This window comes from Pleurodeles waltl, chromosome 1_1, assembly GCF_031143425.1.
Source record: "Pleurodeles waltl isolate 20211129_DDA chromosome 1_1, aPleWal1.hap1.20221129, whole genome shotgun sequence".
In the NCBI taxonomy this organism is placed as follows: domain Eukaryota; kingdom Metazoa; phylum Chordata; class Amphibia; order Caudata; family Salamandridae; genus Pleurodeles; species Pleurodeles waltl.
The window spans coordinates 246,500,192-246,524,416 of NC_090436.1; the positions used below are offsets into that span (position 1 = coordinate 246,500,192).

Genomic DNA, 24,225 nt, shown 5'->3' on the forward strand with positions numbered 1-24,225 from the left:
TTGGCTTTGTACTGGATCTCACAGTACAATTATAAGAAGGAACATGGGAGCATTGAACAAAAAGGTTATTGTTTCACAGAGCCATATAATCAAGCACATCATAGGAGCTTGTCTTCTTCACCCTCACTTGCTTTATCCGATGATGAAAGTACTGCCCAGTCTAGATTGTTGAAGGGTATCTGGGATGGTGGTATTCGTATATGCCTTTTCCCTTTTCAGGCCTTGAAAAATCATAAAAATGTTTCTAGACCTGCAGATCTAACTGTAATGTACTTGACCCGGAAATGGGTCTCAAATTGTGTGATCCTAGGCAAATATTGTATTTTACAGTCGACTTTTTTCTTCACCCTCACATGAGTGCACCTTCAAATATGTGAGTTCAGCATCTCTGCTGTAAAACAAATCCTCTTTTGTTTTTAATTAAATTCACTAAGGGGGTTATTACAACTTTGGAGGAGGTGTTAATCTGTCCCAAAAGTGACGGATATACCACCAGCCGTATTAAGAGTTCCATAGTATATAATGGACTCGTAATACGGCTGGTGGTATATCCGTCACTTTACGGTCACTTTTGGGACAGATTAACACCTCCTCCAAAGTTGTAATAACCCCCTAAATGTTTGCTCCATGTATAATACATCTAGCACACAAATAGGGTACACATGATCCATGCATGACTTGCCTCTTAGTTTACTAATAGCTTTGCCATCAGTGCAGGAGTGTTTCTCAGATTATGTTTAAACACTCACTTTTAATAAATATATTACTAAAGCATGATGTGGTACCGCACTGTCATTTACAGACAGTAAATTTCCAAGAAATGTCCAAAAACCTTCCCATTAACTTGCAGCTTTACTATATAAAACTATATAATGTATTAATAATCTGTGAAAATTGGGTTTCAGAAAACATTTATTATTTGCACATCACAAAGTAAAGTGTTCTGACTTTTTTTTTTCATCCTATTAAAATATTTTTTTCATCACACAGAAGTACACAAAATGGTCTTTCACAGCTACTGAAATATGTTTTGAAATGTTTGTAAAGTTGACTTAGTTACATAAATGTTGTGTGTTAGGAAAAAGCTGATACCAGAAGCCTTTCACTTCACATAGGTCAGACCGTTCACCTTACAAAATCCTGGAACTCTGTAGTCACAAGGAAAAGTATTTGCATTGCAAGACCTCTATCTCTGAACACAGAGAAAATGTGACAAGTATAAGATTTAAAGGCATCTTAATTGCTAATTCAGTTTCTGACTGAACAGAACACCTGTTCTTTGTCCACTCTCCAGAAGGGTGGAGTGCAATCTAAAAATAGCTCGACCTCACAGAATAAAAGTTGTCCAGCCGATTTATTTTTCGAAGCCTGCTCTTGCTATAGGTTCTTTCAAATGTTTGCATTCTGTCTGTAATTATCGCTGTCAAGCGTTCAATAGCATATATGTGCCACACCTTGGTCCACCATAGTGGTAGGCTTGGAGAGAATGGGTTCTTCCAGGTGTGCACTATTGTTAGTTTTACCAGCAGAAGGAACAAGGTAAGCAGTTTGCCCGTAGGGGTAGTGTATGGGTACACTGCGCCTTTCCCAGCCTTACCAAACAGGAGCACCGATTGATCCATTGGCAGAGTCACCAAACAGATTTGATGAATGAAATGGAACACCTCCGACCAGAAGTGTTTCACTTATGGGCATTGCCACCACGTGCAAGCCAGTACCCCTGACTTCGCAGCCCCTCCACCAGAGGTTGGCAGTTCCAACCTTTGAATGTAATTGTATTGGAGTGAAATACCAGCTAGTGATGCTTTTGTAGGAGTTAGTCCAGTGTTGTAGACAAATAGAAGTTTTGGCTTATTCATGATACCTGTGTCTTGTTCCCATCGAGGCTGACATGGGTGTCGCCGGTGCTAGGAAAGGCTACACAGGGCCGACTAGAGGTGGGTGATGCCTTTCTTTGGAGACTCCTGTGTAAAGAGCTGTTCCAGAGGTGTTTTAGCACACATACCTTTATTTTTCACCTTTTGTGTGTTCGTTCAATGTAGTAGTTGATTGAGACCAAACGTATGTACCATGGCCGGGTGGAAGAGCTGCCTAAAAGTACACCAGTGTAACTTGACCCCATCTTGATAAGGGTCCCCCCAAGGGTGGGCCTCCTCAGCACTGCAGTTTTGACTGAAAGACCACTGGGTTCATGCTAAGCAGGTCTCCAGTGCCAGATCTCTTTTCCTAAAACTGTACAAATGTTCCCGAATTGGCAATACATTTGGCCCCTGTGTAAGTCCCCCTGGTACTTAGGGCATGGTGCCAAAGAGGGTCCCCAAGGGCTGCAGCATGTATTGTGCCACCCTCTGGGACCCCTCACCTACCACATGCTAACTGCCATTGCAGGCTGTGTCTCATGGTGCAGCTCAAAGTGAAAACCCAAAATGACACACAGCCTGTGTGCCATGTCCCCTAACACTGCATGCAGTATATGTGAGTCATCCCTATAGAAGGCCTTACAGCCCTAAAGCAGGGTGTATTACATTACATGGGAGGACATATCTGCATGAGCAGATATGCCCCTGTTTTGTCTTTGTTTATTCTTCGACATAGTGAGTGAACAGGGAAGCAATTTTTAAATACATGTGCCGGACACTGTCAATACGAGTTCCCCAGCGACATGACGGCTTCACTGAAAATAGGGAATGTTTGGTATCAAACACCTTGTATTACTAAACCCTCACTGATGCCAGTGATGGACTCATGCACCCAGAGGGCACCTTGGAGGTGCCCCCTAAAAAACCTGCCATCTACCCGTGTGCACACTGACCAGTTATAGCCAGCTTGACACCATCAGACACAAGTCTGAAATCCCGCACTCCCCAAAGGGTGAGAGCTTTTGCTGTTGGGGTGGTTCTAAACCGTGCCTGCTTTGGGAAAGGTGCTTACACACCCCACCCAACAGGATGACCTGAGACTGCATTCCAAGGCCTGAGGCTTCAAAGAAGGCCACCGGCCTTGGTATGCAGAGCTGGTCCCCCTGTCCCAGAGACAAAGCCCACTTTTGACTTGCCTACTGTCGACCCACTCACTCCACCTGGAGCCTTTGCACGCAGGCCCCCTCAACCACGAGGAAAACCTGACCCCCCAGGACAACTCTGGCCCAGGTCCCTTGTTGGTTGTTAATTGATTTATATCTGTTCTCCCCTCCTCAGAGGTAATAGGATCATCCAACACTTTGAGTAGCATAAGGTGTATATGAGGGAAGGCTAAATTTCGCAGATACCCATCCTGGGTGTCAGTTGGTGGAGAGTGAGCCTCGTAAAGTGTTGAATAATAAGTCATGAAAAGGTCGACAGTGTCAAGTGAGTCTGTGTGGGGCGCCCTGTATCATCTTTGATGGAGGAGACGTGGTTTCTAGTTTGCTCCTGTCTCAGCTTGTATGCCTCCAATCTGTTGTACCTGAGCTTGGGTCTCAAGCTCAGAAAGGTGGGCTTAGAGGTCCTCCTTCTTGGCTTTGGTTAAGTTTAGTACATATGCATGTGTATTTTACTAGTTCACCTCATTTCTTCCTCAGCCGCTTCCCACAAAGTAGCATAAGACACTGCTCTGGTGTTATTTTCCTTAAAGTAATGTTCAAGATACTCTTGCACTAAGTCCTACAGCACCAGGTCTCGGAAGGCAGTCTCATTGATGTACCATATAGGGGCCATACGCTGCAGGTGTGCGCCTGCATCGAACAATGGGAACACTGGGCCATGGTCCGACAGGGTCTAAGGGGGTTATTCTAACTTTGGAGGAGGTGTTAATCCGTCCCAAAAGTGACGGAAAAGTGACGGATTTACCACCAGCCGTATTACGAGTCCATTATATCCTATGGAACTCGTAATACGGCTGGTGGTATATCCGTCACTTTACCGTCACTTTTGGGACGGATTAACACTCCTCCAAAGTTAGAATAACCCCCTAAGTGTTTACGGTGGCAGACAGAATACGTGGTTGGAGAGAGTGGGTGATAAAGAAGAAATCGATCTATGTATGTGTTCTGTGGACTTTGGAGTAAAAGGTGTTAACCTTCCTCCCACGGGTTGCCATCTAAATATCTAGCAAGTTAAGAGCCTGTATACCTTGCATCAGTATTGGGGGGGGATCGGGTAGGTGTCATAGTGTGCACAGAGCTATCCAGTCTGGTGTTCAGGACTGTATTGAAGTCATTCCCATTATTGTTGTCATTGGGACCATATAAAGAGAAAAGTGTGCCAGTATGGGAACCCAACGTGCTCTCAAACCCACCACCCTGCCTTTTCTATCCATGTGTGTCTGCTCAATAGTTGTGGATAAACCTCGCTTAAGCAGGAGGGACACCCCTTTGTTCTTGGTGGGGCTGGTCACATGGAACTGGAGCGGGAACCAGTACAAATGGAGCCTCGTAATGTCTGGTGCTAGATGTGTCTCTTGAATCATGGCTACGTCTACCTCCTTGGTGTGAAGCTATTTCTAGAGTGCCTTCCATTTCATCCGAAAACTGGGCCCCTGGATATTCAAGGATAGTATGTTAAGTTGGTTTGCCATTTAGATACACAAGAGTGTTATCCTACTGTCGCTAGTGGTCATGAATATGTAGTAGACATTCTTAGTAGTGATGAAACTACTACCCCCTGTAGGCACCCACTGCCAAATTTATCAGAGGAGATTGTGCGCACCCTGGAACTATAAGTGGGGAAAAGAACAACCACAGTAAAACTAAGCTAAGCTACATTGAAAAAAAAAAACATAAACAAGGAAATAAGCAATGCATCGTATCTGAATGGTGCACATCAGCCTTGAGGAGGGGGCAGCTCACGAGAGGGTTCCAGGGCCCCCACCAGTCCACCAAACTAAGAAGGCAAAATATATAACGATGGTTCAGTGTAGGTCAATTGTCGGCTGCTGTAGTGTGGGCTGGGGGAAATGACCCATCTATCTCAGCAGGGGGACCAGTTAGTTTGTCAGTTCATGTGCCCCTGCGCCAAAGTCACAGTCTGAGGGAGGCAGAGGCCAACAAATCAGCCAGTCATTGTCCAGCATGGGTAGGTCCATTCACTAGACTGGCCAGCGTGTGGTTTTCTTGGAAGCCTTTTGGGTTGTCCTCAAGGAAGTTTGTTGCCATCTGTCAATTTTTGGAGAGGTAAAAGAGGTCAGCATGTCCCCTTCGTCTTCAGCAGGGGAGGCCATGCACAATAGAACTCCTGGCTTTCACGGCTACCTGCTTGTCGACGACTGTGAAGATTAAGGGCAGCATGAAGCCCCAGCTGTACAGTATTTTCTTTTTGTGCAGGTAGAACAGCACCTCGTTGATATCACCTGGAAGAGTGGGATGGTGTCGCCCCATGAAGGTGATGGAATGGATTTTCTGGGATGTTTTCAAGATGACTTCCTTGACCTGGTAGAAATAGACACTAGTAAGTACATCAGGTGCAAGATGGTTCCCTTGCTAGTAGGAGGAGAAGGCACAGTGGGTGCAGTCAAAGGTGAGGTGCCTTCCAGGTGACGGAACAGGGCCTGAGCATATGTTTCCAGGTCGGCATTGGAGATAATAGCACTTACGCCTCTGGATGTATGTTGTTGCGACAGGATCGGTTTTCATAGTCCTTCAATGCGTCACTCAAGGTTTTTTGTCAGGATTCCAGAATCGACACCCACTCAATAAGGTCATAATGTATTTGTTCTTGTTGTACCACTATCTCCTCCACCAGCTCCAGACGGGACCCGACTCCCTTCACTGACTGGCCCAAGATCGGTGAGCGACTTTGAATGTTCGTGTTCGCTGTCTTTCCTCATTTCATGTAGAATGGATTGGATGTTCCCCTTTGCCACAGACTAAGATAAATCAGGTAGGGGTGCGCTGTCCCTGAACGAAGCCTCGTCAGAAGCCTACAAATCAGGAATTTTGCAGAGGTTAACATTTTTTTATCAAGGAGGTTCTTAGGGGCTTGTTATGTGAGGCTGCCATAGGTGAGCCCAACCCTCTCAGAGGATCCGCTGCTGGCTAGTTGTGCAGACTGGTCTGGGAAGAATGTTCAAGAAACTTGCCCAAAAGTGTCTTGCAAACCTCCATTAATTATAGCCCTCTTACATGAACCCCAGCAGTCTTTATGAGAGGAGCTCGATTTCACTGTGGGACTAGATTGTTGGCAGCCTCAAAGCAATGAGGCGAAGAGCGAGGAGGCCTCTCAGCCTTGATTTTGCAGGGCGACTTGGCTAGATGCTCAATTCTGGCTTTGCGCGTTGAGAGCCTTCATGTTTGGGCGGGTGGCCATCTTGGCTGCGTGACTGTGGCAGCATCACCTTGACTGCACGCTTTTGCCACTCACCGCGCTGCTGCTCCGGTTGTCAATTAGGTCTGCTATACAGGCTACTCCTCACCACCACGAAATCCATCCATTAAATGACAATGTCAAATATTATTGGGAGCCCCCACTCAGGAACTCGGGCAAGGCTTGCCATTTTTGGGCCCTCCCCAGTTTATCATTTTCTTGACTTCCAGAGCCCTATTCTCCCTAGTGGAACCTTTTCTGCAACTTGTAGCTGTACCTGTAAGGGCACCGCAGTAAACACATGTAAGCTGTGAAAGATTTTTTTGTCTATTTCCTGTAATCAGCGTCAGCTAAGGTGAACAGAAATCTAGGTAAACACAGAAGTGCAAAGGTAAATTTTTTGGACAAGTCAAGTCATCGACAAACTAATATGGTGCACTTTGTTGGTTATGCCTGTCTGTTAAAGCCAACCCTGCTACAAGCTTATTTCTGATGGATATGGCTGCGCACTTGATTCTGCACCCGAAGAAGTCCTCGCCGGCTTGCTGACGTCTGTTCCCTTTTTTCTGCGCCTTCGACACGGAATGGTTTTTCCAACATCTCCGTGTGGTTACACTGTTTCAAGGTAATTTCGTTTCTATGTCTCATTAGGTGACAGTACCTCTGCCGAAGAAGTGAGGCTTCAAACCTTGTCTGGAGGGTGGAGGCTAGAAATCGGTTATGGACCCACATGAAGATTGTCTTTGATGCCATAGTTCCGAACAGAACGTCAGGGGTTGCACTTCGTGTCAGAGCATAAATCCCAAGTCTCTGAAGGAGAGGGAGGTGACATTTTTCTTGGCTAAATTTAAGAAGGACAAGCAAGGCCGTAATACATCCCGGTACAAAAACAGATGATGGACGGAATGCAGAGCAAATCAAACATTCACCCCCAATCACAGATCTGGGTTTAATCCATCAGTTTTTTTGCTTGCCATATTGCCATTCCAGTTTGGGCCCAGCCATGTGCAAACCAGTCTTGAACCTGTTCCCCATGGGAACAGTCCAGCCCGAACTGCCAGACCATATCCTCCCTGCACCAGAAACAAGCATCCTGTCACCGGTTTTGGGGTATCACCCTTCATCAGCCAGGCTAGCTTGAATCTGGTGGCATTGCAAGCACAGTCTTCTTTGTCCGGCGCAAGAAGCACCTGTGCTAGGGTCAGCATTCTGAATTTTTCCTGTTTGAGGAACCAATTAAAAATCCTCAGGTCTAGGATTGGCCATAAACAACCATCCTTTTTGGGGATCAGGAAATATCTTGAGTTACATCCTTGGCCCCTTTCCTTCTCCGGAACCAACTCTTCTGTGCCCTTTATCAGCAGATTTTGCACCTCCGGGTGTAGTAGTAGTAGTAGATGTTCTTTCAAACACAAACTTTGCTGGGGAGGAAAGGAAGGAGGAAACTCTCAGAAGGGAAGGGCATATCTATTTTCTACAATGTTTAACACCCAACTGTCAGCTGTTGTTGCTGGAAATGCTGCCTCCCTTGAAAAGAGGAGCCCCTGCAAACCCCCTGAACCTACGTAGCGGTTTGTATGTCACAGAGAGGGACTGAAAACCCAATGATTGTGCCTTGCACTCTTTGAGTTGTTCCAAGGCTGAGCCTGCCTTGGCCCAAAACAGTCTGGATCCATCAAAAGGAGTGTAGATTGTACATCCAGAGAGAACCCCAAGCCCCTCAACCAGGCGTATCGTCTATTGGTGCCAGCCACTGAATCCGCTGTTTCCAGGCCTGATTGAATCACCTGTTTTGCTGCAGCTTGACTGTCATTTAAAAGCTCTGCAAAATAGTTCTGAACATCCTGTGAAAGCTTGGGAATGACGTCCCTGGCTGAATCTATTAAAGAATGTATATATCTGCTCAGAAGACAAGTAGCATTCACAGATTTAAATGCTATGCTACCAGAAGAAAATACCTTCTTCGCCGATTGTTCCATTCATTTAGATTCTCTATCCATCGGAGTTGTTGGAAAGGAACCAGAGGCAAATTTATAAGAACAAGAAGCTTAGACCACCAAGCTTTTCGGTGTTGGATGCAGACTCAAAAACACAGTATCCCTGTGTGCTATCCTATACATCCTAGCAGTCACCCTCAACACTGCTGGAGTTGATACCGGATTCTGCCACACACCCAAAATTGATTCCATGATAGCCTCATTGAATGGCAACAAAGGCTCTGATGTAGACGAAGAAGAAGGAAGAACCTCTGTCAGGAAATTAGACTTTAACTCCTTTGTGTGATGAGGCAAGTCCAACAGCTCCGCTGCCTTGCTTATTCCCTTCTGGTAAGAGGTATGCCTTCTGGGGGTAATAACTCCCACTCTGGGGAAGTGTCCAAACTACTTGCCACCTCAATGTCTTCAAATTCCTGAGATAGCACTGGAATCTCACCCTGTTCTAATTCAGGGTCTTGTTGCTCCTCTAAATATTGTTGCTCCTCTAGGAGCCTCAGGTTTTCCCTTTGTGATCTCAACTTTGACTCCAGGCCCAAGTCATATTAATCGCCCTGGATTGGCCAAGAAGGGTGTGGTACACAGACCTCCTTCAGCTCTCTCTGTGCCCTACGTTCCGTCTCCCTCACAGGCCAGACCTCCTCTCGCAGTCGCCATGGCAGGTTCTACACCCCCACTTTCAGAGCCTGCACCTACATGCTGGAGATTGAACGGGGCAACCTGAATTCCTTTTCTGTTCCTGCTGATGTGGTGGATATTATTCTATCGGCCAGGTGACACTCCACTAAAACTGTCTGTGCTGGCAGATGGGCCAAGTTCGTCAAATGGTGTGAAGAGCGACATGTTGACCCTTTAAATGCCCACTTATCCAGTGTTTTGAAATGTTCTCTTTCTTTAGCACAGCAAGGTTGTGCAGTTACGATACTGAAGGGCTATTTGTCTGCATTTGTTTGCTTGACCAACCCTCATTGCTTAAGTCTCCTCTGTTTCTCTAGTGGTGGTCACGTAGGCTAGACATGTTAGAGAGCTGCAACCTCTGAGTGTTAAACCCCTGTTTACCAATTTTATGCGAACAAGGTGGTTCTGAGAACCAGGCGTCTTTAGTGACTCCTTCTCATTTAGGGCAGTCCATAACCCTTATGACCTTTTACCCTCCTCCCCACCCTTCTAAGGAGGAGGAAAGGCTGCAACATCTGGATCCAAAGAGAGAGTTGAACTTCTACAGGACTGGACAAGCGAATTTAGAACTGACGATCAGCTGTTCATCGGCTATATAAGCAAGATGAAGGGCAGAACCGTCCACAAAAGAACATTGTCAGGTTGGGTCATCCTTTGCATCAAAATATGTTATGCTTTGGCAAAGAAAGAACCTCCTGAGGGTTTAGGAGCTCATTCGACCAGTGCTAAGTCTGATACATCGGCTTTGGCTAGAGATGTTTCTGACGCTTCCCTCCACACTTTCGCAAAGCATTACTGCTTGGATTCAGAAGTGAGGAGGGACGGTCACTTTGCCCGTTCTGTTTTGTATAGGCTGACGGGCACCTATCTCCGAGTGTGGGTCTGCTTTGGGACTCTATTCAAAAGGTGAGGAATCCACAGTTAGATGTATCCTTCGGTAACATTTTTTCTGCTGGATACAGTATCTTCCTGTGGATTTCTCACTGACCCACACCTCCCCATTGCCTGTGTGGTTATACCAAGAAGGATATTGTGTTTATATATATATATATATATATATATATATATATATATATATATATAGCAATTTGGATGTACAGAATATACGTTTATTTATACATTTATAGAAATCTTTGAGTAGGGTTTGCAAATACTGTGCTTGTGATGTTGGTATTCACCCAACACTTCGAAGCACGAAAAAAAGTGGGTTAAACTGATGTCAGCACGCCGGCGAGGACTTCTGATGGCTCTGATGACATCAGACAGAGTTGGGTGCAGAGCCATTCCATTGTGACGTCCTCATCGATGTGGAGAACAAGAGAAAACATTTCTGTTGATTGCTGGCGCATTAGGGGTATTCAAAAGGTGAGGAATCCACAGGTAGATACTGTATCCACTAGAAAAAGAAGGTAACTAACGTGCTCTGCAATTTCTTTTTTTTTTTTTTTTAGTTGTGAGTGATTTCTCCAAGGGATATCCCTTAATTACAATATTTGACTTCATATGATAGCATTATTTTTCATTTACTATGAAACTTTGATGCACACAACATTGATTAGTTAGAAGACTTCAGTTAATGCTCATTCATTTCCAAATGCAGATATTTCACTTAATCTTAATGGAGTCTCTTCTGCCAAGGTACAACCACTTTGAAGCTGTAACTGTGATTTGGCACCTTTTGGTGGATGTTACCCATGGTGTGTAGCCAGTTGGTACAACAGTTTCCACGTTTCTTATACTCAACAGATTCCTCCCATTCCACCTAGATTCATGATTGCATCTTTAGCTTTCCAGAGGCTTGTATCGTTTACAGAGATTTCTAGGGCAGCCACTTGAGCGATTCTCTCTGTTAGGCGTAATTCTTTGAATATTAATTCCAGATTCTGTTTGTCTTGAACCATGAATTTTCAGATGGCTTATCCTTGATTTCTGCTGTATTAGCTCGTGAAATCTGTAAAAGGAAGGCTGCCTTCATGGTGATTCAGGTACTTCTAATTCTTGCTGTCCATCTCCCTGGTATGTTCGTAGCTGTCATTCTTTCATGGCATAGCATAAAAACTAGTGCTGTGGCTATTGACACATGGTAGAAACTAAATCCTAACTTTTGGCATTTTACACACCTTTTGGAGCTCGTCTTCTAGCGTTTCAGTAGTATCTTATCACATTGTCCTTTGAAAGATCACTTTCCGTTTGGTCTGCTGCACCATTGTGTGGAAACGAGAGAGCGCCTTAAAAGTACGTAAATAAAGATTGTGATAATGACTTAACTTCTTTTGTGTGTGTTTGTGTTTTGTTAATATATTTACTTATTTTTCATTTGCTTAGAAGATTATTTTGCTATATGGAGTGCTTACAATTTCGTTTTCTGTTATTTCACAGATATTTAACATGCTGTCCAGACAGCCGAAAATGTGTGAAGTCAAACAGTCGCATGTATGGAGCTATGGCTTCGTTGTGGCATTCACTGGTGGTACCGGCAGAACCTCGCTTTGCTATGTTTGGTCCTGGTCTTGAGGAACTGGATGATTCTTTGGTTAGAAGTATGATGACTTCTCCAGAACTTCTTCCTGTTGCCGGCTTCCCACAACGCCAGATTGATGGTAATATTTTAATTTGACTTTTGAAGAAACTTACATCAGGTTGTAGTGTATTCAGGTTGCAGTAATACATTTCAAACTCATATGTGTGAGAAATGTCCTTTTTTGCATAACCCCCATTTTTTGTGACTGATTCTACTGGGTTTTAAACTCTGTACACTTGGGCACTGCTGACTACTTTCTAATGTATGCGCTGTGACCCCTAAAACCTGGAAAAATTGACTAATCCTCATTTGGCATATTTAATTTTAAATTAAGGCTATAGGATATTATGTAGGAAATACATTTACTGCGTGGAAGTTGAGGATCATTTTTGGACTGAAGCACATATTATGCCACCTGCGAGGCTGACAAGGAAAACATGACTTCAGGCCTGCATGTTGTGCTGAACTTCTAACCCCACACCACTTCCCAGGGTCAGCCTTGGACTGCACTACTTTGCTATCCTGAGTGTCAAATGCTAAAGGGTGTGTGTGCTGAGTATGGAATTCAAATACTAGATCATCACCGGCAAACGGCTTTGATTATCACTCTCGGAGCCCTTTAATTCCTATCTGCCCTGGAACCTTGAAAATGTTATATGCAATAGAAGAACACGAGCGAGGGGAAAGGTTTAAATGCCATTTTACCACATTATCACTGTAGAACCTTTTGGCAATCAAATCAAAATTAAAATGCAGGTTTAAAATACAGAGTTAAACGTAGAAACAGACAAATATTTTTTTAAGTCTAATTCACTACACTTAGAATGGGCTTAATGGGGCTGTCTGGTGTAGATAGAAAAACACAGTAAATAAAATCTGTTCTCTTTAAACAAGCCTGTATCTCTAACAATCCTCAACAATAAGCATTTTAGAATGTTGCTTTGTTTGATGATATTGGCTTCGGTTTTCAAGTCTGTTGTGATATCCTTCACTGGATTGCCCATTTTGTCCTAGACTCCCATTTTAGTAACTGGATTTTGGGTGGCAGCACCCCTGAGTATGGGAGTCTGATCCCACACTGTGTGACAGCTGTCAGCCTAACCCTTCCGGCTAGGTAGCAGCACTTCACCAATACCAAAGGTAAGAGTGATTTGTGGCAGCCTATCGCATGACATTCAGACTCCTCAGAGAAGTAGTGTTGGAACAGATCGTACCCCTTTCTCTCAGTTATACAAGTCTCGTCTGTGTATAGAAGAAACAGAAGCAGGATCGTGGCTCAATAGGTGTTTATTGAAGCAACTGCGTTCTATATAAAAAGGCATGAATTGCGAATATGAGGATAATGAAACAATGTTATTACAGCAGTGATCATGAAAGTGAAACACAAGAAGTCCCACCATATTGTCACAATAGCACGTCTAAAATCCCTACCTACACTACTAAATTTCTACATGAGAGCATGTAGCAGTGTTAGCCCTAATTCGCCCTTCCGGTCCCGGGAAGGAAGCCCAACCCCCATACCTGCTTTCAGAGGGGAAGAAGATGTCTGTTCGTCTGCTGGGAGTCCTCCCACATAGACAAAGAGGAACCAAAGGGTTTCAGCAGAAACTGCAACGATGTGCAGTGTGAGATGGTAAGCTGGCTGGAATGTCCCCTCTAAGATGGTGTGGGCAGTGTGATGTTTTCAAAATAACATATCTGTTATTCTAAGAAGTGTCCTGATGTGACAACACATACTTTTCTGTGTAGAGTAGACAATGTACTCTCTGGACCGGCAATACTCTGTAAATATCGTGCACAGCCTTGGGTTGAACACAGGATGAAAATGTCATGCCAAGAAATGAATAACTAATTCTGTGTGGAAGGGCAACTGATAAAGGAATGAAAAACATCTCCACTAAAATGAAGCTTTGCTAAAATAATAAAAGGAATAAAAGTGAAATGTAACTAGGTGAGAGGGCACAGGTCTCAGGCCCAGGACTAAATAATGTGCCCATGTAAATGCTAAAATAACCTCACAACACTTTGATTTTGTCTTATCATATGTTCTTTCTAATTAACAATAACAACGAAACTCAGAATTTCAGCATCAGGGGTGGACAAAATAAGTAGAATACTGTTGCTAACAGAAAGACACAAGTTTTTGAGTTGCGTTTAATCACTCCTAATTTTTCGTTGCCACCTATCCCTTAAATTAAACCCTCGAAATTATGCAGTATACAAATATTAATATTACTAATTTAATGCAATCACAGTTTATACAGTTTTAAAATAATTATATTGTTATACTATTCTTTTGTTTGCTTCTATATCAATCTTTACAAATAAACCTTATCAAATATCTTATCAAAATCTAATGCAAACACACATTCTATGTAGCCTAAGAGCCATTCCAATAAGAGAGATGATTTCAAGGTATATGATGAACGCGTTTGCAGCCTAATGATTAGAAAACTCTCAGCAATAGGCACTTGTAAGCATGGTGGGCACATTTAGTGAAGTCCAAAACTCTCTCTGAACAGGTGATTTATTTTTATTTTTGTCCTCGGAAAATTGTCTTTCCTGTGAAACTGTAAATAAAGCAATTTCCAACTTGATGAGCTTTATGCACCTCTAAAAATGTGTCTCCCTAGGTGTTCAGTAAGTCTCCTGTTAATGGTCAGTCAAGTTGTGGAGATGTGGGGGTGATTTAGCATAAAGGTCTTTGAAATTAGAATTATGTCACTGTGAAGAAGAATGGAATGTAAAATTATTTTGGGATATCAGAAGATCTCACTTGAACTATTAGTCTGTGATGACCTTAAACTGATGACCTGGCAGACACTATTTTTGGTGGCTCCACTGGGAGGATATTAAACTACACTTCTCTCATTTTGCAAACCCCACTTAGTATTTTATAATTGGTCCTTTCCAAGGATCTTCGAGAGGTCCATATTACTTAGAATATATATATAGACCTTCCTTTTTCAATTCTCCTTGTATTAAGAAGGTCTCAGAAGTGTTATCTCTACAGAGCAAAAACATTCACTCCTGAATTCCCCTTGTAATGTGGTATTATTGGCTTTAGTCACTTACTGAGGATAATTTTCAGCCCCGAACATTATAAAAAATGTCCCCTTTTTCTCTGGAGGGCTCCCACGGCTGTGCAGTCAGAGTAACCAAGGGCTCCTAGTACAACAGTAGCTATTGCGGGGAGCTTGTACTGTTTCCCCACCTGGCTTTCTGTAGTATAATACACACATGATTGCATGCTCAACAAGTTGCTGTACATCACTCCAATGCAGGGGAAATGATAATAAATTCACATTCTATGCTTTATTCGATACAAAAACCTCATTGCACGATTTTGTCCTTTTGCAGTATTTTCATGAACATAGTTGAAAGTCTTACATAGAGTTTTTTATATTAATGTAGTCAGTAAGTGAAACCTGCCTATTTCAATGTAACTAATCAGAGTGTGGGATTTGCAAAAAATAGCCGATGAGCACTTTTGGAACAGTTAAAGTTAGTGTATAATGTGCTACATGTTACCCATATTTATGTAAGATACGCTATCCCGAGACATGTGTTCCTCCCAATTTATTGAAATCCAGGTAGGCTGCGAGGGAGACTGCTCTTTTCAGAATATACAGGAGCCTCACCCTTGCTTCAGTTCCTCTTTCTCTTCCAAGCAGAAGTGATCAGAATTGTTCTACAACATCACATTTCCTTCAACACGGTTTTGTTTTCCTTAGCATGTTGGCTGTTGTCCATACCCTGTATTATCTGAGTCTCTTTTGCTTTGCACAACTTCTACCTTGGTTTATTGGAAATTACCTATAATTTATTTAAGTGAAGGTTATTGTACCAGTACTACAAATTAGTACTCATTGTAGGACTATCACAAATAGATTTATTTAAGAGGAACCTTATACTAGCTGTTGTACTGCTTTCTACAATGTGCTAAAACACACTTGTATCAGAGAAAGGATTCAGTCTTGTGATTATGAATCCTATGTGCTGAAACCTATTCACAGATTGAGAATTATTACTTTACTCATGAGGACTCTGCGATTTTGTTGCCACTAGGACAGATATAAGGCACCCTCTGGTTGATCAGGTTTCACCCCGCAAATAAATCTAATTGAACATCTCCTGGTGATTTGTGGAGTGAAAGTACCATGTGATCTTTACTTGCTAATGTAGTTGATCAGGATTTGTAGAAATGGGCCTACTCTTTCTCTCTGCTCACCAAGCATACATGGCCCAAGAGAGAATGAGAAAGTCTTGATGGACTTTTGTTACCCGATTCTGAATCCAGGGACTCATCAGCCTTGCAACACCTCAAAACTCCCTGCAGAAAAGAGAAGTGGTTCAAGGAGGAATACAGTGATTAAAAAGGCAGACGCCTTTAGCGTTCTATGACCACACTACTGATGCCAATATTACATTCTCTGTTAACTTTATCCAGGATTTGTATACCAGGTTCTGCGGACTGGATTCATCCAAGTCTATGTCAAGATAAATTGTAGCATGCTTAAAATATTTTAATTACAAGTACTTCTGTTCTAATGAGGTTTCACTTTAGAACTGGAATTCCAATTTTCCACTATTGTTGGCACCGTTTAGGGCTTAAGCTTATCAGTAGTTATTGATTGCTAAACCATAGCATACTAGACATGTGGTCTTCAAAATGATGTCTGTACACAAGCTCAGGCTGCAGCTAGATGGCCTGCTGCAGTCTAGCCTATCCACAAATGTTCTTCAGTAGAGGATCCAGTGCAGCAATAACATATATCCCCTATCATTGTTGTGGCACATTCTGCAACCGACACAGCACTGAATTCTGAGTTATCCATACTAAACACCAGGTGCTTCTCCTTCATTTACATATGCGCTACAGAATCTGCTACGTCAGCATGTATAGCTACACTCCCACCCTCTGTTTTGCCACCAACTCCCACTAACAGATGGAGGGTGGAGGAAAATGATGATTCTAGTGCTAGGTCTGCACATTTGGGAGAGGATTAGGATTATCCATAAATTAAGATCGTAATTCTATTGTGCTGTCTTTTGCAAAGGAACTGTGCCACTCCACTCACCCAACCAAACACATCTCCTCTTTTACACCAGGGTGAACTGAGCAGTGGTAGGTATGGACATTTAATTTATTCACCAAGTAAATACGACCTTCGAAAATTCTCTCTCAGATACTGATACTGCATGAATAGTTTGAGATTGTGGCCACTGGGAAAAAGAGCATTCCTCCGTGTTTTTGGACAATAGATTAAAAGCATCTGGAGACCTCGGAAAGTAAGCATGCCAAAATGGTGTACTGATGTCCTTCCCCATTTTTAAGCTATTAGTCTGCTGCTTTAAGTGTATATATTTGTGAGGTCCTTTTAAAGATGGCAGTGAAAAGTGCAGTCAACAGAATTGATCTATAAAGATGGCAGTGAGCTCTATGCATACGTTTCAGTGCATTTTAGTAATCCTATTCCTATCATTGCCCACTTCATCCGTTAAATGTAGTGTAATTGGTGCCAATGTCCTAGTACTCTCTTTATTCTGTTAGTTGTATGTAACTTGCTTTCTCTAATGCAGCAGTCAGGTTTCATTATTCCCTCTTTGAGAGAATACAATGTATTTTGCAGCAGTGTTGGGGAAATTACCTTTTCACTTGATGACAAACCGCAACATTGAACAAGTGATTTAGTAAAGCGCTTTTTAAGTTAAAAACATAATGTGTCATCGTGTAAGAATCGGTGCATTTATTTGCCTGGTAGGGATGCCCTGTCCCCAGGCCACGACACAAAGATCTTTTTTTAACCCTATGCTACACTAGCATCACCAAATAATAACCTGGCTGCATGTTTGGCCATGCAATACCTGATGAAGCTACCAGCGCTCAGCCCTCCTCCTTTTTGGCCATCTAAGCTTTTGTCCACTCCTTTCATGCAATCTTGAGTTGGTCTGGCCTTTTAGTGTGATATGTGCGGAGAGTGACTGGTAGTGTTTTTATCTATGTCCAACAGCTCACTTGCATGTGCTCCAACTAGATTTTTTCCCTACAAACATGGCCCTTGATGTCCCTCAGCATCTCTGGGGAGCACATACCCAGGCGTAAGTGCAGGCCAATACATGCCATGGATCACAAGGCCACCCGTAACCTTACTGGTCATGCTGGTGCTCTTTAGCTTGCCAACTCTGTGTTTTTGGGAACATGAGATCAATTTGTTAGTAGTGACAGGACTTTATCGAGTCACACTCACATTTCCTTCCATGGACGATCCCCTTAGTGTGCCTTTTGTGGTAGATTGAGAACAAGGGTTGGCCTTAAGGTCTGCCTTTAATCCCATCCAGTCAGTCACCACATACAAAAGTGAGTAGGCATGGTTTCCATCATAGGGTTGAGAGGGAAGAGGCATTGAAAGCTGGGCAGCAGGAATACAGTTGTGAGCGGGATTTTTCAATTTCCACCTTGAATCTTTCAGTAAATCGCCAGACAGCACCACCTTAAACATAGCTAACCCTTGCCGAGTTATGTTTACAGATCATGTTCTGGTATATTTGTATCTAATCTCCGTGGTTTTGACAAATATCCTGACTTTTCGATTCCAAAGTAAAAGCTTTCTGTTGTTTATTTCTACGTTGTTTTGTTTGGATAGCCTTTAAATACTTAGATATGTTTACTAATATATTGATTTAGGGCTGACCGTAAGCTATTTTCTCTTCTCAGGTATTGGATCAGGTGTTAGTTTTCAACATAATAACCACCACAGGTTCAACATCCTGACATTGTATTCGACTACCAGGTAAAGGCACCTCTTTTTCATGTAAGTTGGCATGATTTGTTTCCTTAACATACATTCTGTCACCAGGTTAAACCTGGAACATTGAAAAGAAAGTACAAGTAACAAGGCCCAGATGTACTAATTACTGCTCCACAAAGTACTTGTCTCATTTTGCAACCAGAATTTTTGCTACCATTAAATATTTTTAATGAATTGACCTACATACCATTAGGCCAGTTCGTAAGAATAAGAATCTGATTGAGTTGCAATCCGACCTTCCTAATTTACATTAATTATCTAGCTCGCAAATTGTGGCTCAATCCTGTTTGCCACAATCACAGGGATGATGATGACCTGCAAGGGTCATCCGGCCACCATGCCTGATTGATTTTCATTTTTGTTTGAAATGAAAAGCAAAGCATTAAACAACTTCTCATATTTCCGCATCAGTGATACATATAACATTAGAGCTACCCATCATTCATGTGTTAGTGTGATTACCCTACTCATGGATAAGACTAAATGACAGGGGAAAAAACTATCTCCATAGTGTCCCATTTCTGAGCTTCTATACTAGAGGAGGTGAAACTGATCCGATTCTGAAGCATTTAATACTAAAATAATATCATTTGTATCTATGCTAGCATGGAAGCAGATACATGTAAAGTATATAAAAAGTAGTAATATCTTACAAAATGATTACAGATCAGTGAATTATAGTAGTAGTTAAAAAGGTAACATATAGCAGTTCCCTTCCACCTTTCCCGGTTTACATGTCGGAGACAGTTATATAAAGGGTATGACATTTTTCAGGGGTCATCTGAGACGTTTCATTCTATAGTGTCCGGTAAGAATATGCCCTTCATAAAAGCAAATGTGTCCACTTGGTCATTCAGGTGATATATGTTTGTAGGCCGTTATTTTATGTATTTCAGGCTTCCATTCCTGTATATCATGGCAAGAGTTAATGTGCCATAATTGCAGAGTGCTTAGTTGTTGCGTAGTGTCTGAATAATCTGTGTAGTCATGTTAAAGAGTTGCTTTACCAGAAATGCTGAATATTTTCCTCATCTCAAATTGTGCCCCAAATGTGTTGTAGGGAGTGACCGTCCCAGAGAATATGGATTATACCATTGTCTGTGTTATTGCAACTCCAACTCAGTTCCCCTGGCATTATCCCAGCCTTCTGGGGAACCAGTGCTACCTATTCAGGATTTTGCAGTAATTTAAGGTTATGTTGTGCCTCCCTTAGTGCTTTGCCATGATTTGTCATGATTTCGGTCTTGTTTTTTTACCATCCTCTACCTGATTTGAGCACCAGGTTCGAAATGACTTTGACGTGGGTGTTGAGAAACAATAATCACTGAGCATATTGTGTAATATTAACATTACCCCTTTAAATGGACCCTGTTTACTGATGTATTGTAGTAGTGTAATCTATCATTTCTGAGAGCAGTGACGCTAAGGGTTTATTCAGGCAGTATCGTAGCCTCTGAAGATCCCAGAACATGCATTATGAGAGGTTGTAGTCCTCTTGCATCTCAGCAAAAGTTTTCAACCAAACACTAATAATTATGTGGTCGCTTGTCCTGATCCCCTTGGACTCAAAGCTCTTCCGGAACAGTTCAGCAGCTTCTATGTTAAAGTTACAGTTGCCCCATAGAGGAGCTTTTATGGAGAGCACCATTTTCTTTCAGGGTAGCATATCCCTTTCACCAGACGTGTAATGTTGCCAATAAAATGGGATTGGGTGTAAGTTTTCATTGCTTGTTAGCTCTATATGGTGGTTATAAATTATCTTCCTCTCCCATAGTTATCTTTCCATGTGGACTTGCGTGGGGGTGTTTAGGGTATCGTGTATCATGTATCTCACTTGTGCAACTGGAACAAAAGCCAGTAAGTAGTATTCAATGATGGTAGTCACTGTTCATCCCTTTTGGTTACTGCTTATAATTTTTGGCCATTGTCAAGTCTTGGATTCCATCCAGCCCATATGAATGACATCATGAGCAGTCTATAAGTTCAGCAAAAGAGGTGTAGAGGTATGCGAAGGAGCAAAAATATAATTTAAACGGGCATCAAATTAATTTTATAAACCTCTACTCTGCTCCACATGGATAGGCCTAGAATCGACCACTTCGAGAGATCTTTCTTTATTTTGGAGGTCAGGGGGTTTACATTATCTGTTACCATAATTCACCCTACCGATATTTATGTACAGGTAGCTCCTCGCAACTATTCTAGGTAATTTTATACCCAGAGGAGTGGGCTATTGTCTGAATTAAGTGGGGTATACACGTTTGAGGATTACCCAGTGTAACTTGTATGTCATTGGCATATAGGAGCATTTTATAGTCTCCTATTCTGGTCCTTTTACCTCCAATGCCCGTATTCCTCCTACTATTCTAGCATATGGATTTGAGTGCTTGAACAAGTAGTAGTAGGGACAGCGGGTATTCCTGTTGTGCTCTTCGACTTATGTCAAACTCATGGACAAGTGTCTATTACAACTCACCACTGCTTTGGGATCAGTATAGAGCCATTTGGCATTATTCAGAAGTCTATCCCCAAGGCCAAGACATTGTAATACGGAGAATAAATACAGTCACTACACCCTGTCAAAGTCCAGAGGATATGGGGAAGGGATTGCACGTGGGTTTGTAGAGGAATGGTACGTTATGCCCACTTGGTTGTGATGAAAGAGCAGGGAGTTCACTTGTTTAAGTCAAGTAAATAGATCAGTCTATAGATGGCACTGTCTAGTGGGTCTTTCTCTAGTTTCTGTAATTTTGGCCGTGTTCCTTTCACCAAACAAGAGTTCCCTCTTGTATGACCTTGAATGGTCTACCTAGTAACGGCTTGAGCCTATAACAATATTCCACCTGGTACCCGTTCATCCCTGACTCTTTACTATGTGGAACTTTGCCTATTGCTCATGCTATTTCGTCTTCAGTGATGTCTTGGGTGAAGGCATTGGTCTATTCTAACGTTAGTCGTGGTGGGGCAACGCAGACAAGAATGCGTTAATCTCAGAGGTATAACTGTGTTCATTTGCCTTATACAACAAATGATAATATTCTTTAAACTAATTAGGTATATGTAATGGATAGGTGTGAGTATCCCAAATCGCACACTGTATAGCAGGCAGTGCTTGTTGTGCTTCCTATTTTTTGAGTTGCAGGGCTAAGATCTACCTGTTTTTCTTCCCTCTTCTAATGTCACTATTTTAACCTGAACAGTGCTTTCTCGGGCTGGGATGTGTAGTTGTTTGATTCCCTTTTTTGACATTCAGGAGGTTGTCATGATACGTTTCCGAATGGGTCGTCTCGTATTTGTGGGTCACTGGTTTAAGTTGCTTTTCTAGCTGAGCTTTTTGAGTGAGGGCTTCTTGTATCCTTATGGTGGTCTGTCATAATCTTCCTTCTTATAGTGGCTTTACCAGCAGCCAATGCGATGAGGTGTGATGTCATTGAGTGTTCATTTTCTCGTATATATGTTTGAACGAGTGTTCACAACCTTGCTTTATCATGTGGGGGTTGGTACTAGGGCTTTCAGTGGCCTGGTAGAGGTTTAAGGAGACCCATGTCTCCTTAAACCTCGATTCGGTATTGTTTCGGTATCAACAACCCTACTCAGAAAGGTGGTGGGTGGATATCAAGAAGGAATCTATTCTGGGCACGATATAAATGTGCGTTTCCTGTCCCTCGGTGGAATAATCTCTCATTGAGAGAGAAGTCCTGCTGGACATCTCATAATAGTCCTCTTTTGGTTTGATTCTGAGATGGTGTGTGATGGGATACCAATCCCCTGCCTAAAGTGTCTTTATGTGTGGGGATTTACAATAGGATCCTGGAAACGTCTTTGATTTATGTGTCACTGGCCCATAAATTGACCAAATAAGTAATGTCTGGTTGTGTATTGTAGTCTTAATTAGGATGTAATAACTGTAAGGGCCTGCCGTATCGGGTGTGTTTTAAGAGGTCGGCCTTTCTATATAAGAAGCAACACCTCCCTTATGATACGTCTTTGTGGAAGTGTGGTTTGTGGCCCTTTGTGGTTATCTTTCCTACATGACATTACCTACCCACCCATTCTCTACGCAATTTCTGACCTACTTCATCAGATAAGCAACATCCAGGTTTGTGCAGGTTCAATATATTTTTTCTGCCTAATGTAGTGGGTTAACCCATTAAAATTGAGGGCGATGACATTGAAGTCATTCAGCTTCTATGTCATCAGTTGGTGATGCTGCTGTCAAGGTTAGGTCCTCGAGTGAAACTCGAGGGACAGGTAATTTAAATATTGCAACAGGTTGTGATCGTATTATTCCCTGACAGAGACCTGGCAGGTGTGTGCTCGATTCTAGGGGAGCATGTGGTCTGGTGTGTGTGCTATCTCTCCCTAATGTGTGAATATGAACGAGAAGATAGGCAGAACATAAGCAGAAGGTGTGGGAATTATAGCATATTCTGCTGACATACTTTAGATTTGGAACGTCCGAAGGGAGTTGATAGGTCAGTACTAAAGCCTGAATATGACTCTGTGATCTAAGTCTGGCCAGGTGGTAAATTTGTTCTGATAGGATGCCCGCTGTGCACTGGTGTTATACCAAAGCATGATGGTCCGAGCAGGCTTGTATGAAGTTATAGTGGTTACATGGTGTTGTCCTCATACAATCTGTATCTGGCAGCAGGAGTGTGAATGTCGTTGATAGCTGATGTGTGTATGATGAAAAGTAGTTTGGCTGGAGAGTAGGGAACTAGGTAGGTAATTCTTTATTTTATAATTTATTTTAAAAATTAATACAAATCACGTATACAGCCCTCAATACACACTGCTAATAATCAACTTTAAAAATGTCACAAATACATTAATTGATACTCCTTTTAAAATTCAAATCAATTTATTTTTCTATTGCTTCTTCTAAAATATTTCAATAAATTATTATTGAGAAATCAACATATCATTAAAATTCCACAAATGAGATCATTAATACAACTTTCAATTTCAGTGTTTCTAATAGATCCTTAGGCTACCCCTGGAATCAACACTTTCAACCTTTTAAAATTCCTTCTGTACATTAATGCAATATGACATAGCGAGATAGATTATTTCTACTAATTCTTTAAATTCTTAAGACGCACTCTCATCAGTGAGATGAATTTAATTGTACACCCTGTCAGCTTATTTGTACTACCTGCAAAACAACAATGTGCTGCCTCTTTAAGTGTTTTGATACCCACTTCCCTAAATAACGGTTTCAAGTACAAAGGCATAGGATGTAATTGATTATTTCAGAGTATGCATTACAAAAACATCCCCAGTTTTATTCCAGCATCCCTCGAACTGCCACAGTGGGATATATAATAGCTGAAAGCGTAGGAGGCCCTCTCTAGGTGTCGGCCTGCTATGGCTTGCATGCGCTGTCTCGAACCGCTGTATCTCCATCAGTGCTTACAGCCTGCCCATAGGCTTCCCATTTGCTGGCACCATCATCGTTGCATTTTGCAATCTCCTGATTTGTCAAGGGCATGCATATGTCATGCCTTTTATGGTGTTTAACCCTCCCCGACAGCAACAGCCAACTACTGTTAGCATATGCTGCGGCCATTTTTAGCCATTGATTCAGGACTACTTTTTATTTTGTTTTAGGTGGTTGACTGGCCCCGCCGCACATTAGGAGCTCTATTCCTTCTATTAGCACCAATTTTAGTGTTTTTTTGGAAATCCTGTGCCGATGACACGCGTTTGCCCCACCACTTCCTCTTCTTGTGCCGGCTACTATTTGAAGCATCCAGTTCTGTCCCCTCCCATCATCCCAGCACCGCGCCTCCCAAGGGATGCTGCCAACAAGGGTGCTGCTGTTTGTTTTATGTGCCTGCTTGCAATTACATGATGGAATTCACAACTTCGCATCAGCGTCCAATTCCCTTTATATTCCAGACAATGGATAAATCTTGCTTTACAAAATAAAACTGTTT

The 24,225-nt window shown here is 42.3% G+C and overlaps 1 protein-coding gene across 2 annotated transcripts in view; it reads left to right on the forward strand.

Moving 5' to 3' along the window:
• The window catches only part of FBXO4 (F-box protein 4), a 97,698-nt gene that overhangs the window by 42,687 nt on the left and 30,786 nt on the right, over positions 1 to 24,225 (forward strand). For both annotated transcript variants that reach the window (XM_069221461.1, XM_069221468.1), the window contains exons 3-4: positions 11,330 to 11,550; positions 18,190 to 18,265. In XM_069221461.1, coding sequence (XP_069077562.1) covers positions 11,330 to 11,550; positions 18,190 to 18,265 — 297 coding nt within the window. The remainder of the gene's footprint in view (positions 1 to 11,329; positions 11,551 to 18,189; positions 18,266 to 24,225) is intronic.